A 19122-nucleotide genomic window follows, 5' to 3' on the forward strand; every position below is an offset into this window, starting at 1 on the left:
AATCAAGTATTCTACTGATTAATCGAGTACTCTAATAAGAGAAAACTAATTAAAAGAACGTTTTTCTTTATAAAACCTCATTAGCCCCCCCCCCCATGCCATAATCGCCCCCCCCCCCCAGTGCCACCATCTCCCCCTCCTAGCTTTAAGTCCCCAGCACCAGTGAAATAAAATACTTACCTCTCCTGTAGGGTTGCTGCTGACACTCCAGAGATCTTCTATTTTCTTCCTCTCGCGATGCACTATGTCAGGATCCAGTACAGAGCGGTGCCGGCCAGCGGGAGACCACGTAGCGTGAGTAATTGCAAGCGATTCATTCACGCTCCGTGGTCACATGTCACAAACAAATCCTTGATGACAAAAACTTAGCATCGACGATTTTTTTGTGTCGAGTGACTCGATTTCATCGAGTAATCTTTTTTCAGCCCTACTCCGCACCTCTTGCTGTCTTTCCAATTAGTTGGTGTTCCCCCAACCACTGGGACAAGCAACTTTGAACAGCGCTGACATCTCGGCCTTGGTGCTTAGCAATCTGCCAGACTGATAAACCAGGCACGTTTCTGCTGCCAAAAATTCTTCTGAATTATCCCAACCAAGGGTTGGCTGAGAAAAACGATGGCAAAACCTCTTCCCAATTCAAAACGCTTTGAATCCGCGACTAAATTAGAAATCCGCCACCAAACACAACCTGTTTTCAGCTACTAATCTGCTACAGATTTTTCTGCCGCAGATTTTTTTCTACCCCATCCCAGGATGCGCTCTCACAAGATAATCCGTATTATTCACTTCACCTGTTTTTAATGGTTTAAAGTTGAGGCGGATCTAGATAGATTGATACACAGAGTCAGACAGACCAGATTATTTTTTTATTATTATGAGTGGGTTTTTTTTTTAAAAAACTTTGCAATTCATGAAATGAAAGAGGCCTTTACTGATGCAGAAGCTTTTCTAGCACCTCTCGCATGTATGAAGGTAACCGCTCTGTTCATGTGCTTGTCTTTCAGCTACTACACGATGCTCTAGAAGAAGTATTTGCAGTAAAAGAAATAAAGGAGAATGCATTGCAGGTCCAATTGAATGGTGAGTAGAGTAGTTTGCTTCCATGCTGCATAAAAAATGCCACAGCCTTAGGGTTCATGCACATGACCGTATGTATTTTGCAGTCCGCAAAGCACGGATCTGAAGAAAACGGATGACATCCATGTTGCATTAATTTTTTTTTTTTTTTTTTTTTGCGGATCCATTGTAACAATGCCTGTCCTTGTCCACAACCAGAACTTTCTATTTTTCTGTGGAATGGACATGCGGAAACGGAACACTGAGTCATTTCAGGGTTTTTTTGCGGACCCATTGAAATGAATGGTTCCACATATGGACCTGTAAAAAAAAAAAAGGAACGGAAACGGGAAAAAGAAATACGTTCGTGTGCATTAGCCCTTACTGAGACTCGTGGGGGATGCACTCAAGCCTAATGACAATAACAATCAGAGATCCGAAGTCAGTTTGTTCGAACACTTTGTTTTAATGCTGTCAGAGACCTGTCTCAGTAAGCATTAAAATGTATCGCCTACGTGTAGGCTAACGTCGTGTCACCCAAAGTCACGCGAGACTTCGATATTCATTTCTGCATCTTTTAAAAAAAAAAAAAACATTTAAAATTAGGAATCGGAAGCAGAGTTTGGTACCGAGGTACCAGCCGGTACCAAACCCGACTTCAGATTCCTAATTTTAAATGTTTTTAAAGATGCAGAAATGAATACAGAATTCATTCATTGAAGTCTTGCGTGACTTTTGGTGAAACGAAGTTTGGCTCCACAGAGCTAATACATTTTAATACTGGACGGAGACAGCATTAAAATCGAAGTGATTGACCACATCGATTTCGGATTGACGATTCGCTCAACAGTAATCTTCTTCCTTTTTTTTTTTTCTTTGGACTAGTGAACAAGTCCTGTGTGTGCATGTCCTGGACTAATAGTTTGCATGGTTTATGAATTGCAGATGTTTTTACTACTTTTTAGGTCTATTGCAGATTAACGACAAGATTGCTTTGAAGGAAATCACCAGACAACTGAACCTGGAGAACGTAGTTGGGGATAGAGTATTCGTGAGTACCTTCTCTGTGGTATTGTTGAGGTCAGCAAACGTATAAAGGCTGGGTTCACACATGAATAATTAGCTGCAGATTTGCCACTGCGAATCCGCAGGGTTGTACGGTAACAGCAAAGTGGATGAGAATTTCAGAATTCTCATCCACATGTTGCGTAAAAAAAATGCTGCAGCTTTTCTGCAGCAAAATCCGCACCATGTGCCGTGTGTGTTTTTTTTTTTTTTTTTTTTCTGCTGCTGCAAATTAGAAGCAGAAATGCTGCGGATCTAATCAGTCACGTGTGAACCCAGCCAAAGGGGTGGCTCGCTTGAGTCCTCCCCAACTAGAGTATCTCTTAGGCTGGGTTCACACGGGCGAGATTTCCGCACGGGTGCAATGCGGGAGGTGAACTCATTGCACCCGCACTGAATCCTGACCCATTCATTGCTATGGGGCTGTGCACATGAGCGTTGATTTTCACGCATCACTTGTGCGTTGCGTAAAAATCGCAGCATGCTCTATATTGTGCATTTTTCACGCAACGCAGGCCCCATAAAAGTGAATGGGGCTGCGTGAAAATTGTAAGCATCCGCAAGAAAGTGTGGATGCGGTGCGATTTTCACGCATGGTTGCTAAGATGAAAGTCTATTCACTGTATTATTTTCCCTTATAACATGGTTATAAGGGAAAATAATGGCATTCTTTTATACAGAATGCTTAGTAGAAGGTCAATAGAGGGTTAAAAAAAAAAAAAAAAATAACTCACCTCCTCCTCTTGATTGGGTAGTTGCCGATCTCTTCTTACTACTTTAATCATGAGCTGCCGGCTAAAGTACCTGTGGTGACGTCATATTACATGGCCCAAACACATGATCCATCACCGTAGTGATGACCATGTGATTGGACCATGTGATGAGCTCAGTGACGTCACCCGTCACCACAGGTCCTTTGACAGGTCCTGAGGAAAGAACAGGAGACCGGCAGCTACGCGATCAATTGGAGGAGGTGAGTTAATTTTTATTTTTATTTTTTAACCCTCAATTGACCTTCTACTAAGCATTCTGTATTAAAGAATGCTATTATTTTCCCTTATAACCATGTTATAAGGGAAAATAATACAATCTACACTACAACTAACCCAAACCCGAACTTCATTGAAGAAGCTCGGGTCTGGGTACCACATTCAGTTTTTTCTCACGCGCGTGCAAAATGCTTTGCCCTCGTGCGGAAAAAACTGAACAACGGAACGCAATCGCAGTCAAAACTGACTGAAATTGTGTACCTACTCTCGCAGGTTTGCCGCAATGCACCCGGGACGCATCCTGAGCCAAAACGTGACGCCCGTGTGAACCCAGCCTTAGAGCTCATGCACTAGGGCTAGGCTGTTTTAGATCCATACAAATCCCTGGGCCTCAATATGGAATCTGTAAGAGAAAACGTCATGGTGGATTAGGGAGTATTTACACACAGCAGATCTGTCACAGAAACTTCTGTGACTGAAAATCCATTCTAGATGTGTAAATTTGGTTCTGTCTACTGCAGATGCAGGGATTTCTGCAGGCCACATTTAGATGAATCAGACAGTCGCAGAAATTAAAATTCGCTACATGTGAATATACCCTAACGAGAGCCAATGCTAGGAAAGGATACTGACACAACATGCAGAAGTACCTAGTGCCTATGGGCTAATAATATGATGACTTCACATGCAACATACAGGCTTCGTGCCTGTTGCCTTGAAGCCTAATAGAGAGGGATCTGGATCGGAGGACCCCACCTTCATTGTTATTTTTGAGTGTTCCTAGAGCACATAGACAGGGATTATGCAGCGAGGACGACCCCTTTTAAGGCTGGAATCACACATGCAGCTTTTCATGCAGTTTTTGAGCCAAAGCCAGAAGTGGATTCAAAAGGAATGGGAAATCTAAAGGAAGGATTAAACGGGTTTAACCCCTTTAACTGATGGAAATAACTTTTCAAATAACTGAAGTGTGAGCTTAGCCCTAAGGGCTCCTGCACACGTGTGCACGGCCATCGCATGCGGATCGCAGACCTATTCACTTGAATGGGGTCCACGATCCGCATCCGACGGGCCGGACCGTAAAAAGTAGTGCATGCACTACTTTTTTGCGGTGCGGAGGCATGGACAGAAACCCCACGGAACCACTCCGTAGTGCTTCCGTGGGGTTCCGTGCCTCCGTTCCACACCGACCCTCCCGGATTGCGGACCCATTCAAGTGAATGGGTCTGAATCCGTGATGCGGTGCCAGAATGGCCGGGGCCCATATTTTGCAGACCTGCTGTTTGCGGGCCGCAATGTGGCCATGGCCGACACAGTCGTGTGCATGAGCCCCATGTACTATTAATACTATAACTGACACGCCGTTGTCTTGACATGTAAGATACGTCCATGTTGGTAACCTGAATTCCCTCTAATTTTGTGGAATCTCTCCAATCAAATTAGCCCCAGACTTGGTAACTTAGATATAAAATTCTTAGAAGAGGCGACTCTCTTGATTGGTTGTGAGTTCAGTGACTTCACGCAAGAATCTTCAAAAGCCATGGCGCGCTGTAGTGAAGCCTTACTATATTGAGAATAGTGAGGTTTTTTTTGCTGAAACCTATTACTGCTTTAATCACAGACACAATATATGCTTCTAAAAAACGTGGACTTTTCTATGTGGAAGAAAAAAATACATGCAAAACCATTAACTTAACCTCTAGGCTATAGTATTACCACATAGACATGTATTGTGCCTGTGAAGAAAGCAGTGATATGTACAGGGGTGCACCTAGCCTTTCTGCTGCCTGGGGTAAAAACTGAAAGGGAGCGCCTTCCCCCCCCATGCCAATTGCTTAACCTAACCCCTTCCCTCCTGCCCTGCTGTTAAAGACCTGCTTGGAAAACATTACATACAGAGCTAAAAAACATACAGGGTAATAAAGCAACACATACTGCGCCCACTGTGCTTCCCAATACTATATGGCAGAAACAGATAATCCGCCTTCCGCTACCCCCCCTTTCCGCTATCTGGTGCTGCCTGAGGCTATCGCCTCGCTTCGCCTCATTGGTGATGCATCCCTGGATATGTAGACTAGCTTTCTGAGCAGCTCTCAGTGTGGTGAAGCTATAGTACATAGTTATGATATTGCTAGCAATTCTCTGGATAGGTCATCCGTATCTGATCGGTCGGGACCCACGCCCATCAGCTGTTAGAGAAGGCATCTGCACTCACAGTAGCGCTGCGGCCTTCTCTCTGCTCACCAAGAACAGTGCCGTACATTGTATAGTGACTGCTTGGTATCGCAGCTCAGCCCTATTCACTTCAATGGGGCTGAGCTGCGCCTAGGTCACACGTGACTTCACACGGCCTAGGAAAAGCTGGAGAAGGCCGTGCCGCTACTGTGAGCACCAGTGCCTCCTCAAACAGCTGATTGGCGGGGGTCCTGGATGTCCGACCCCCACTGATTAGATACTGATGGCCTATCCAGAGGATAGGTCATCGGTAAAAAAAAAAAAAAAAACACTTGGAAAACCTATTTAACCACCTCCAGGCCGCCTAACGCAGGATCGCGTTCCGGAGGTGGCAGCGCTGCGCACAGTCACGCATATATGCGTCATCTCGCGAGACTTCCTGTGAACGCGCGCACACAGGCGCGCGCGCTCACAGGAACGGAAGGTAAGAGAGTTGATCTCCAGCCTGCCAGCGGCGATCGTTCGCTGGCAGGCTGGAGATGTGTTTTTTTAACCCCTAACAGGTATATTAGACGCTGTTTTGATAACAGCGTCTAATATACCTGCTACCTGGTCCTCTGGTGGTCCCCTTTGTTTGGATCGACCACCAGAGGACACAGGTAGCTCAGTAAAGTACCACCAAGCACCACTACACTACACCCCCCCCCCCGTCACTTATTAACCCCTTATTAGCCCCTGATCACCCCATATAGACTCCCTGATCACCCCCCTGTCATTAATTACCCCCCTGTCATTGATCAACCCCCTGTAAAGCTCCATTCAGACGTCCGCATGATTTTTACGGATCCACTGATAGATGGATCGGATCCGCAAAACGCATCCGGACGTCTGAATGAAGCCTTACAGGGGCGTGATCAATGACTGTGGTGATCACCCCATATAGACTCCCTGATCACCCCCCTGTCATTGATTACCCCCCTGTAAAGCTCCATTCAGACGTCCGCATGATTTTTACGGATCCACTGATAGATGGATCGGATCCGCAAAACGCATCCGGACGTCTGAATGAAGCCTTACAGGGGCATGATCAATGACTGTGGTGATCACCCCATATAGACTCCCTGATCACCCCCCTGTCATTGATTACCCCCCTGTAAAGCTCCATTCAGACGTCCGCATGATTTTTACGGATGCACTGATAGATGGATCGGATCCGCAAAACGCATACGGACGTCTGAATGAAGCCTTACAGGGGCGTGATCAATGACTGTGGTTATCACCCCATATAGACTCTCTGATCACCCCCCCTGTCATTGATCACCCCCCGTCATTGATCACCCCCTGTAAGGCTCCATTCAGACATTTTTTTGGCCCAAGTTAGCGGAATTATTTTTTTTTTTTTACAAAGTCTCATATTCCACTAACTTGTGTCAAAAAATAAAATCTCACATGAACTCACCATACCCCTCACGGAATCCAAATGCGTAAAATTTTTTAGACATTTATATTCCAGACTTCTTCTCACGCTTTAGGGCCCCTAGAATGCCAGGGCAGTATAAATACCCCACATGTGACCCCATTTCGGAAAGAAGACACCCCAAGGTATTCCGTGAGGGGCATATTGAGTCCATGAAAGATTGAAATTTTTGTCCCAAGTTAGCGGAAAGGGAGACTTTGTGAGAAAAAAATTAAAAATATCAATTTCCGCTAACTTGTGCCAAAAAAAAAAAATTTCTATGAACTCGCCATGCCCCTCATTGAATACCTTGGGGTGTCTTCTTTCCAAAATGGGGTCACATGTGGGGTATTTATACTGCCCTGGCATTCTAGGGGCCCCAAAGCGTGAGAAGAAGTCTGGTATCCAAATGTCTAAAAATGCCCTCCTAAAAGGAATTTGGGCACCTTTGCGCATCTAGGCTGCAAAAAAGTGTCACACATCTGGTATCGCCGTACTCAGGAGAAGTTGGGGAATGTGTTTTGGGGTGTCATTTTACATATACCCTTGCTGGGTGAGAGAAATATCTTGGCAAAAGACAACTTTTCCCAATTTGTTTATACAAAGTTGTCTTTTGCCAAGATATTTCTCTCACCCAGCAAGGGTATATGTAAAATGACACCCCAAAACACATTCCCCAACTTCTCCTTAATACAGAGATACCAGATGTGTGACACTTTTTTGCAGCCTAGGTGGGCAAAGAGGCCCACATTCCAAAGAGCACCTTTAGGATTTCACAGGTCATTTACCTACTTACCACACGTTAGGGCCCCTGGAAAATGCCAGGGCAGTATAACTACCCCACAAGTGACCCCATTTTGGAAAGAAGAGACCCCAAGGTATTCGCTGATGGGCATAGTGAGTTCATGGAAGTTTTTATTTTTTGTCACAAGTTAGTGGAATATGAGACTTTGTATGAAAAAAAAAATAATAAATAAATAAATCATCATTTTCCACTAACTTGTGACAAAAAATAAAAAATTCGAGGAACTTGCCATGCCCCTCACGGAATACCTTGGGGTGTCTTCTTTCCAAAATGGGGTCACTTGTGGGGTAGTTATACTGCCCTGGTATTCTAGGGGCCCAAATGTGTGGTAAGGAGTTTGAAATCAAATTCTGTAAAAAATGACCTGTGAAATCCGAAAGGTGCTCTTTGGAATATGGGCCCCTTTGCCCACCTAGGCTGCAAAAAAGTGTCACACATCTGGTATCTCCGTACTCAGGAGAAGTTGGGGAATGTGTTTTGGGGTGTCATTTTACATATACCCATGCTGGGTGAGAGAAATATCTTGGCAAAAGACAACTTTTCCCATTTTTTTTTTTATACAAAGTTGGCATTTGACCAAGATATTTATCTCACCCAGCATGGGTATATGTAAAAAGACACCCCAAAACACATTCCTCAACTTCTCCTGAATACAGAGATACCAGATGTGTGACACTTTTTTGCAGCCTAGGTGGGCAAAGGGGCCCATATTCCAAAGAGCACCTTTCGGATTTCACAGGTCATTTTTTACAGAATTTGATTTCAAACTCCTTACCACACATTTGGGCCCCTAGAATGCCAGGGCAGTATAACTACCCCACAAGTGACCCCATTTTGGAAAGAAGAGACCCCAAGGTATTTCGTGATGGGCATAGTGAGTTCATAGAAGTTCTTATTTTTTGTCACAAGTTAGTGGAATATGAGACTTTGTAAGAAAAGAAAAAAAAAAAATCATCATTTTCCGCTAATTTGTGACAAAAAATAAAAAGTTCTATGAACTCACTATGCCCATCAGCGAATACCTTAGGGTGTGTACTTTCCGAAATGGGGTTATTTGTGGGGTGTTTGTACTGTCTGGCCATTGTAGAACCTCAGGAAACATGACAGGTGCTCAGAAAGTCAGAGCTGCTTCAAAAAGCGGAAATTCACATTTTTGTTCCATAGTTTGTAAACGCTATAACTTTTACCCAAACCATTTTTTTTTTTTACCCAAACATTTTTTTTTTATCAAAGACATGTAGAACAATAAATTTAGAGCAAAATTTCTATATGGATCTCGTTTTTTTTGCAAAATCTTACAACTGAAAGTGAAAAATGTCATTTTTTTGCAAAAAAATCGTTAAATTTCGATTAATAACAAAAAAAGTAAAAATGTCAGCAGCAATGAAATACCACCAAATGAAAGCTCTATTAGTGAGAAGAAAAGGAGGTAAAATTCATTTGGGTGGTAAGTTGCATGACCGAGCAATAAACGGTGAAAGTAGGGTAGGTCAGAAGTGTAAAAAGTGGCCTGGTCATTAAGGGTGTTTAAGCTAAGGGGGCTGAGGTGGTTAAGTGCTCACAGCTATGTGTTAATAATGCTGAAGCAAAAACCATACGGATACTGTGATAGATTGTGTCTTTTAAACTATAGGATTTATTTTTGCTGTGTGTTTATATATATATATATATATATATATATATATATATATATATATATATATAGTGATAAGTGTTGAAAGGGGTAAATGTTAGCCATATATAAGAGTATTTGGTAATCCAGCTCTTGTCCTGCTGATGCTGGATACATTGTATTGAGTAATTTATAGCGCTCTATTGCTGTGTATACATTGATTACATGTTGTCACCATGGTTTGTGTAGGTGAAGAGCACTCCTAATGCAGCTTGTTCTCAGCAAGCCGGTGGCGGTGTTCTTACACTGGCTCTGCCGCCGGCATGTACATGAGCTTTTTTTCTCTGTAGATTATCGCTGTTATATACCGTAACTCTTATCTGCTTTCTACTTGGCAGGGCAGCTTTGCGGAAAATCTTTCTTTCCTCCTCGAAGCGTTAAAAACAGGTAAATGACAGAACACCTGCATTCCTATAAAGGTTATAAAAAGTTTTTTGGGATCACTTAATCATTTAAAGGAGTTCTCCAGTTGGGGGCTGTGAGAAAAAAAAAAAAAATATATATATATATATATATATATATATATATATATATATATATATAACCAAAGAAAAGAACAGCACCTCCAGACAGAATCGCAGGTGAAGCTACAAAGACGACAATGTATAAAAACACGAAGAAAGTAGCAGGACACTACTAAATGCAGGTGAGGAGGGTCACCACTGAGCCAAGACCAGAGGGGACCAATAGAGCGTCGAGAGAACAGCAGTGGGGATCAGTAATGCTTTTTTATAAACCATTCTGTCTCTTTATATAAAATATTTTACGCCACTGGGCAACTCCTTTGAGGACTGCCTGCTATATATTACACAAAGGGAGAGACCAGTTCAGGGCCGGCCTTTGGGGTGTGCGGGCTGTGCGGCCGCACAGGGCGCCATAGCAACAGGGGCGCTGGGCGGCCGACAGCTCGCAATGTAATATGCGGCAGGCGAGGCTGCACTTGTGTTCTCCCTCGGGGCGCCCCCTCCATCTCCCCCTCCCCTGTCTGACCTGATTCGTTCCTCCTCCCCTGTGTCTGACCTGCCTGCTGCCCCCCGCCGCTGCCAATAAGAAGAGAGACAGGAGGGGAGGGGCTGTGGCCACTGCGCCACCAATGAAGAAAACTGACCTGTAATACAAATACAGGAGGCGGGTGCCGGAATCAAATAGCCGACACCCGACCTCTGTGACAGGGAGCTGCGATCAGCTGCAGTTGAGTTAACCCTTCAGGTGCGGTACCTGAGGGGTTAACTGCCGCTGATCGCAGCTCCCTGTCACAAAGGTCGGGTGTCGGCTATTTGATTCCGGCACCCGCCTCCAGTATAAGAAACATTGGTGGCGCAGTGGGAAGTGCCAATGAGGGTTAAAAAATAATTAAAAAAATTAACTCACCTCCTCCAGTTGATCGCGTAGCTGCCGGTCTCCTGTTCTTTCTTCAGGACCTGTGGTGACGTCACTGAGCTCATCACATGGTCCTTTACCATGGTGATGGATCATGTGATGTATCATGTGATGTCACCCCAGGTCCTTTGACAGGTCATGAAGAAAGAACAGGAGACGATCAATTGGAGGAGGTGAGTTAATTATTTTTTTTATTTTTTAACCCTCATTGGCACTGCCCACTGCACCACCAATGTTTATTATATTGAGGGGGGGCGCACTGCACCACCAATGTTTATTATACTGGGGTGTTGGGGGGGGGGGGGGGGACGCACTGCGCCACCAATGTTTTATACTGGGGTATTGGGGGGGGGGGGGACGCACTGCGCCACCAATGTTTATTATATTGAGGGGGGGCGCACTGCACCACCAATGTTTATTATACTGGGGTGTTGGGGGGGGGGGGACGCACTGCGCCACCAATGTTTTATACTGGGGTATTGGGGGGGGGGGGGCGCACTGCGCCACCAATGTTTTATACTGGGGTATTGGGGGGGGGGGGGGCGCACTGTGCCACCAATGTTTATTATATTGAGGGGGGGCGCACTGCGCCACCAATGTTTTATACTGGGGTATTGGGGGGGGGGGGCGCACTGCGCCACCAATGTTTTATACTGGGGTATTGGGGGGGGGGGGGGCGCACTGTGCCACCAATGTTTATTATATTGAGGGGGGGTGCACTGCGCCACCAATGTTTATTATACTGGGGTGTTGGGGGGGCGCACTGCGCCACCAATGTTTATTATACTGGGGTGTTGGGGGGGCGCACTGCGCCACCAATGTTTATTATACTGGGGTGTTGGGGGGGGGCGCACTGTGCCACCAATGTTTATCATACTGGGGTGTTGGGGGGGGGGCGCACTGCGCCAATGTTTATTATATTGGGGGGGGCGCACTGCGCACAACGACGGGTTAGGGAAATTTCACAGCAGAGTGCGCATGCGCTGGGAGCCTCGCCGGCGGTTAGGGTAGGGAAAAATTATGGGCCAGTGCACAGGTGCGGTGATCGGATGGATGTTCTCAGCTGGACACCGGCCGACACTGCGCATGCACCGGGAGCCTCACCAGCGGTTAGGGTAGGGAAAAAGCACTGGTCCGTACGTAATTTTTCCCTTCCCTAACCGCTGGTGAGGCTCCCGGTGCATGCGCAGTGTCGGCCGGTGTCCAGCTGAGAACATCCATCCGATCACTGCGCCTGCGCACTGGCCCATAGTTTTTCCCTACCCTAACCGCCGGCGAGGCTCCTGGCGCATGCGCACTCTGCTGTGAAACTTCCCTAACCTGTCGTTGTGCGCCTGCGCGGCGCTGCACACCTCCTCACGTCATGTCCGGTGCGACCGGAAGTGACGAGGGTAGGGAAATCTCACGAAGTAGGGAAGTATGACATTACACCGGCCTTTGGGGTGTGTGGGCTGGTAACTACTTGGTTGGATAGTCAGCCAGCCTATGCCATGATGCCAGCAACAAGCAGTGTTTTTTTTTTTTTTTGGGGGGGGGGGCGCCACAAGGTTAGCTCGCACAGGGCGCCTGAACACCTAAGGCCGGCCCTGGACCAGTTCACCTGTATAGGGCGGATGCACTTCATTGCCACACAGGTAAAATCCAGTACATCAGGTAAACTGCCGAGTTTTGGACACCAGATCATCGTTAGTTTTATTTCCGGCTCCGTTTACATTAGCAAAGTGTAGTGTAAAAAATAAAACTGTAGGTATAAAATGATAAAGTCGACCCATTGAGTCACTGACCATAAAAATAAAGTGAAACAAGTAAAAAAAATACACATGAAATACCCCCCTTCCCCAACACCCACCCAATTAACCTAAAATAGATGTGTAATATATCAAAAGTATGATGGTGATGAACATAGATATTTTAGGGTAACATTATATTATTGCCAGAAAAAAAAAAACTTAATAAATTTGTGTATAGAAAAAAATCTTGAGCTTGTCAAGGAAAAAAAGCAGTAAATGACCTTTTTTGTCAACATTTGAAGCCCTGAAGAAAGCAAAAATTCGACCACAGTTTGAGATGATGACACGCAGGCCACGCGGGGGGTTCTGCGTTTTTTTTTGTTTTGTTTTTTGTCACTTGCATATTTTGGATTCAACCCCACCATCTCAACTATAAAAGGATCTGTCTTAGAGGGATTTTCCAGTTTTATATATGGAGCATTTAATCCTTTTAAAATGAGACGTTCAGAAATGTTGTACTTTTTGTTTGCTGTCAGTGAATGTAAAAACCTCTAGTTTACAGGCTGTGAAACTGTACAGAGCGAATACTTCTCGCAGCTGAAGTTTTACGGCAGAAACCTATGACTGTGCATTGTGGTTCCAGGTGATCGCACAAGCAGCTGCCCGGTGTTGTTCGTACTGGATGAGTTCGATCTCTTTGCCCATCATAAGAACCAAACGCTGCTCTACAATCTCTTTGACATTGCGCAGTCGGCTCAGGCCCCTGTTGCGGTGATTGGGCTCACGTGTCGACTGGTGAGTACGTGCCTCATCCTTCCTTCTTAAGATCTTACAGCATGACTGGATGATATCTTCTGCGATCTGTGGGAGCCACCGATGAGACCAGACCCATAGCAAATAGATAATTTTTGCCAAAGGAAGCTGTGGCCATTGTAGGGGAAATATAGCTTTACATAGCGGTGATTGTAATACAAAGATGACCTGAATCTGCCGGAGCTGGGGTTGCTGCTTTTTAACAGCTCTCTGCTTATACAAAGGGGTCTTGAGTAAAGAATCCCCCCCACCCTAGATCGGCAGAGGTTCAACTCTTGCCACCCCCCCCCCCCCCCCCCTAGATCAGCTGTTTATAGGGCTGCAGCCTAGTCATGGTTTACCTGCCTGCTATCTACATAGTGGTGTTCCGGGGTAACTACAGCTTCATCCTCTTCAAGTGAAGCTGTCATTACCCTGCTGTGTAGAGCAGCTCACCCGAGTGCTGCATCCCCTTCCAATAGCTGGTCGGGGGTGCTAAGAATCTGATCCCCACTGATCTGATATTGATAACCTATCAGAGGGTAGACCATCAGTATTCTGAAACTTGAATAAGTCCCCCCCCCCCAAGGCCTCATGCACACAACCGTATGTATTTTGCGATCCGAAAAAAACACGAATATCGCTGTTGTGCATGCAACCATTCTTTTTTTTTTCACTTCTGTAGAAATATCCTAAAACGGAAAAGTATAGGACATGTTCTGTCTTTCTTTTTGTGGACCAACGGGAAGGACATACGGATGCGGACAGCAGACGGTGTGCTATCCGCATTCTTTATGGGGGTCTATTGAAATGAATGGGTCCGCTTCCTATCCGCATTTGTATATGGTCGTTTGCGTGGGGCATAAGTGTCAACGTAATGCTTGCTACATCTGTATATGAATTTGATATTGCCATAATCCAGGAATGGCCAAACCTGAGGCTGTTGCAAAACTTCAACTCCCAGCATGCCTACAGCAGGGCATGGTGGGAGTTGTAGTTTTACAGCAGCTGGAGAGCCGCAGGTTGGCCACCCCTGCCATGATCATAACAGCCTGTAAAGTTAACATATTATTTATAACTCATGTTGAACGTGGTAAAAATAAGATGGTCAAATTAACTTTCTTTCCAGCCCCAGAAATGAATGTTACCCTAAAATAATGGCAATAAATAATACAACTTGTGCTGCAAAAAAAAAAAGTTCTCATATTAAAATGTTTTACTAGATTGTTGTTCTGTCTCCTGCAGGATGTCATTGAGCTTCTGGAGAAGAGGGTTAAATCCCGCTTCTCCCACAGACAGATCCACCTGCTGAACTCCTTCAGTTTCTCAGACTACCAGGACGTGTTTAAAGATCTTCTGTCTCTGGCTCCCGGCTTTCCAGACACACAGTTCTCTGAGAAATGGAATGAAAATCTTCAGGTAAGACTTAGGGGGAAATATACTGCGGCTGGTGTCTCCTACACCAGTCTTAAATCAAGGTACGTTGGCGTGAGATGTGCCAAATTTATTAAGCACGCGACTCCTAATAAATTTGATACATCTTTACCTATCTGTGCGTCAGAAATTGAAATCTATACCTGCTGTGAGCGGAGGCTTAGTGCGAGAGGTGTGAATGAGCCCCCCTTAACCCATGGCCGACAGAGTCACTACAATTTATACCAGAAACTGGAGTAAATTCTAGTTCAGATCTGTGCGCTCTCACAAATGGTGCAGGCTGCCACAAAGTGTACCAAATATTTTACAGAAGCCTGTGCCCCGTTATGAATTTTTTTCGCATAGTGCTCTTAACAAATGGCGTATCTGAACCTGCCCCTTCGTGTTTAAATTTCTTACTGTTTCCAAGATCTCTGCTTGCTGTGTGTGTATATCAAAAAAAGTAAGAGCCCACCTAGACCCTGTCATTTCTCATAGCTGACGGTTTGCTTCAGTGACACCCAGACAATTTCCCGAAGCTAATTGCTTCAGCAGCAAAGAAAACCCCAAAAACGGGTTGTTTGCTGCTGTGTATCAGCGTAGCGTCTGCGCTGTTTAGCTGGAAAATGATCTAGGTGGCAAACATTCTAATTCTCGAATATAAAGATTAGCGGCTCACCTGAGGGACTCCTATGGACTCGGTGCACTCCTCTGGAATCACCCGAATCCAAAAGGTAAAAATGAATCTAATGTATGAGGGGCGCTCAAATATCTGAGAGCTCTGAGCAACAATATATACCATAAAAACAATATTTATTATACACCACTAAAATGCCACCATAAACCATAAAAAACAGAAGAGACTTTCGGGGCATCAACCAGTCAATTGTAAGTTGCTGATAAGCATATAACACAGAATGATATAAATCCACTGTTAGAACTTCATATAGAGGAGGCTTGAAAGTACTCTGGTATTAGAGCAGTATATATCAAAGGTGACTGACATATATTGCACACCTTGTTGCCACATTAGGAGTCAATAAGATCTAAATTACTGTAAAATATCCCAATAAAAAAACAAGTCGTGCCACCTGTTGTAAAAATGCTGCTTAGGAATGTCCCGTATTGATGTGGACCACTACTCATTATAATTCCCTACATTCTATATATCTCTGCTTGCTGTCATTCAACTGGAGATAAAAATCTCTCCTGGTGATGTGATGGACCCATGGATTCCCGGCTCACTTCCAGTACAGTTATCAGAGCCGTGTCTTCTAACGAGCCAGGCACCTATGTGTCCATCACAGAACCAGGACAGACTTGTATCCACTAGAAGAAAACCGTAAAGGTTCCTATTGAATGACAGCAAGCAGAGATTTTAAAACCACAAGGAATTCATCCAAAAATATGTCTGCACATCAGACTGTCCCCCAGGATCCAAATCTTCAAAACAAACCTGAAAACCCACCTCTTCAGGATGGTGTACCACCTGGAATAACTATGCTGCCACCACACAGGCATATGAGCAGCTTCTACCCTCTCCTACTGTTTCCTTCCCTTTTCCCTTGTAGGTTGTAAGCTCTTGTGGGCAGGGTCCTCACACCCTCTGCACCAGTCTGTTAAAGGGCATCTGTCAGCAGTTTTGTACCTATGACACTGGCTGACCCGTTACATGTGCACTTGGCAGCTGAAGACATCTGTGTTGGTCCCATGTTCCTATGTGCCCGCATTGCTGAGAAAAATGATGTTTTAATTTATGCAAATGAGCCTCTAGGAGCAACAGGGGCGTTACCATTACACCTAGAGGCTCTGCTCTCTCTACAACTGCCGCGCCCTCTGCACTTTTATTGACAAGTCCCAGTGTGATCACATTTACACTTCCCAGCCCTGTCAATCAAAGTGCAGAAGGTGCAGCAGTTGCAGAAAGAGCTGAGCCTCTAGGTGTAACGGTAACGCACCCGTTGCTCCTAGAGGCTCATTTGCATATATTAAAACTTCATTTCCCTCAGCAGTGCGGGCACATAGGAATATGGGACCAACACAGATGCCTTCAGCTGCCAAGCGCACATGTAACAGGTCAGCCAGTGTCATAGGTACAAAACTGCTGACTTAATAAGTTTCATGCCTATCGCACTGTTTGTACTGTGTTGTTTTATACTTTGCATGTATAACCCTGTTAGATGTACCGCGACATGGAATTAATGGCGATTTCAGATAAATAATTATATTGTAAAAAGACTTGTCTTTATTTGCAGAGACTTGCTATGCCGATTCTAAGTATTCTGATCTCATGTGTTGATACCGGTGAGTTTATGGTTTTTCTGTCCTGCTGTTACTCAGGTTCTGCTGGAAAATAAGACGGTGGAAGAAGTTCTTCGGAAGCAGTTTAACGCATCTAAGGATATGCGATCCCTACACATGCTATTGGTCAGTAAATAATTCCTCTAGATACTACAGTGTGAACATTTTTTTATATTTTTTTTCCAAATCTAAATGTCTTTGGGAGGGGGGTTTGCTTGTCTTTGTAGACATAGCGTTGACGGCTGCCTACGGCCACCAGTAGGGGGAGCTGAGGAGCCATTTGTTTGTACATTGAACTCTTCTGGATCTGTTTTTTATGGTATCGAGTTCAACAGCTCTGTTCACATTTGTGTCGGCAGCTCCGATTTGTTTGTTTTTTACGGCCGGCACCTCTGTGGAGTCCAATAGACCCCATTGTAAATCAGTGGGGTCCGATCCGTCACTACTCTGTGGTTTCCATTTATAGGTTGCCTCCCATTCTATCACTTTTGCCCAGAATATTCCTTTAATTAAAATGGTGTATACATTCTTCGGGCTCTAGGTCACTATTTGGGGTGCAACTAAAAGATGGAATGAATTGTACCTTGTGCAAACCCTAAACCAATACAGGTATATGGAATAGATTGTACAAATCAATCCATCTACCACAAAGTAGTCGTGGCATAACAATTTATTTTATTAACATCAAAATGACAAGCAGGATTATTAAAAAAGATCTAAAAACATCACTATGGCAGTGGTCAGAAAGCAGGATTGGGTACAAAAAGTGCTAGTGCAGTAATAAATAGAATGATGGTAGGAGCAGGTATGTATCGATTGTAAGTAAAAAGACACTGATTGGGTGTACGTGCAAAATAATAGCAGCATTAAGGAGATTAATCAGTCTATAACATAATTAAAATTAGCACATAAGCATGATTAATGGAGAACTTATAACCAAATAGGGTAGAATCAGGTAGAAGAATAATGAGCAATAACAACCAGCAGTAGAAGACCTATATTGAACCGGACCACCACCACACCCCAACGCCCGTTTCACAGTCGGCTTCCTCAGGGGGTAGTGTGTTTGTGGGTAACAATAAGGATTATACACTGCTTTTCTCTGGACTGCAAAGCTTCTGCTTCCAATCTGTGATCTGTTTTACAGCTGTTGGCCCTGTGTCGCGTCAACGTGTCTCATCCTCATCTGAATGCCGCCGACTTTGTTGAGGCTTATAGACTCCGCAACATGGATTCCAAAGCCAATATATTGCACGGTGGGTTCCATCAGGTCCAATAAAACTACATTTTTTTGCATGTACCAGTAAATGTCCCTGGTGAAATAAAAGGTCCCTGCCCTCTGCTGGTGTGTGTAGGAACAGCAGCATTATGTAATTCTGCAGTTTGTTTAAACTGATATCTATCCTCTGGATAGATCATCAGCTTCTGATTGGCGGGGGTCCGACACCCGGGACCCCCGCCGATCAACTGTTTGAGAAGGCAGCTCCAGCAGCGCTTTGGCCTTCTCACTGTTTACCGCTGGCCCAGTGACGTCACGACTAGTATCAACTGGCCTGGGCGCGTCTAAGCTCCATTCAAGTGAACAGAGCTTAGCCGCGCCCAGGCCAGTTGATACAAGTCGTGACGTCACTCGGCCAGCGGTAAACAGTGAGAAGGCCGCGGCGCTGCTGGAGCGCCGCTGCCTTCTTGAACAGCTGGTCAGCAGGGGTCCAGAGGATAGATCATCAGTTTAAATAAACTGCAGAACCCCTTTAATCTGTAAGCTTAAAGGGGTTATGCAACCATTAATATTGAAGACCTATCTTCAGGATAGGTCATTAATATCTGATCGGCGGGACCCCGGTAATCAGCGTTTTGACTAGGAGGCGGTGCTCCATGCCAGCGCTGCTTCCTGGTCTTTATACTACGCCTCGTCTCCAATGTAGCAAAGCACTCACTCTGAGATGAAGTGCCATTTAATGAAGAGGAAGCAGCATCCTCTTCAAACAGCTGATCAGCAGGGGTGCCGGGTGTCGGACCCCCACCCATCAGATATTGATGACCTATCCTGAAGATAGTTCATCAGTATTAAAGGCTGCACAACCACTTTACAGTTAGCGTTTTCCTGACCCCTAAGCATTATTTCAGGCACACTCTTTGTCACTGTTACTTGATGTCATGTGCCAGTTCAGGATACAGTCCTGGACAGTAGTCCTCAAGTAGTTAATCTAGCATATCCCTGATCCTGCAGAGTCTAAATTGTATATATATTTTATTTTTTTCCTCAGTGTACTTGTAAGTATCATTAT

General features: G+C 44.8%; 1 protein-coding gene across 2 annotated transcripts in view; it reads left to right on the forward strand.

The window, feature by feature from the left end:
• Nucleotides 1-19122, forward strand: part of ORC4 (origin recognition complex subunit 4) — a 45499-nt gene that overhangs the window by 8780 nt on the left and 17597 nt on the right. For both annotated transcript variants that reach the window (XM_040441552.1, XM_040441553.1), the window contains 7 exons: nucleotides 1005-1080; nucleotides 2022-2107; nucleotides 9557-9605; nucleotides 12972-13123; nucleotides 14366-14539; nucleotides 16874-16960; nucleotides 17982-18090. In XM_040441552.1, the coding sequence (XP_040297486.1) occupies nucleotides 1005-1080; nucleotides 2022-2107; nucleotides 9557-9605; nucleotides 12972-13123; nucleotides 14366-14539; nucleotides 16874-16960; nucleotides 17982-18090 (733 nt within the window). The remainder of the gene's footprint in view (nucleotides 1-1004; nucleotides 1081-2021; nucleotides 2108-9556; nucleotides 9606-12971; nucleotides 13124-14365; nucleotides 14540-16873; nucleotides 16961-17981; nucleotides 18091-19122) is intronic.

The sequence above is a fragment of the Bufo bufo genome, chromosome 7 (assembly GCF_905171765.1).
Source record: "Bufo bufo chromosome 7, aBufBuf1.1, whole genome shotgun sequence".
Taxonomy (NCBI): Eukaryota; Metazoa; Chordata; class Amphibia; order Anura; family Bufonidae; genus Bufo; species Bufo bufo.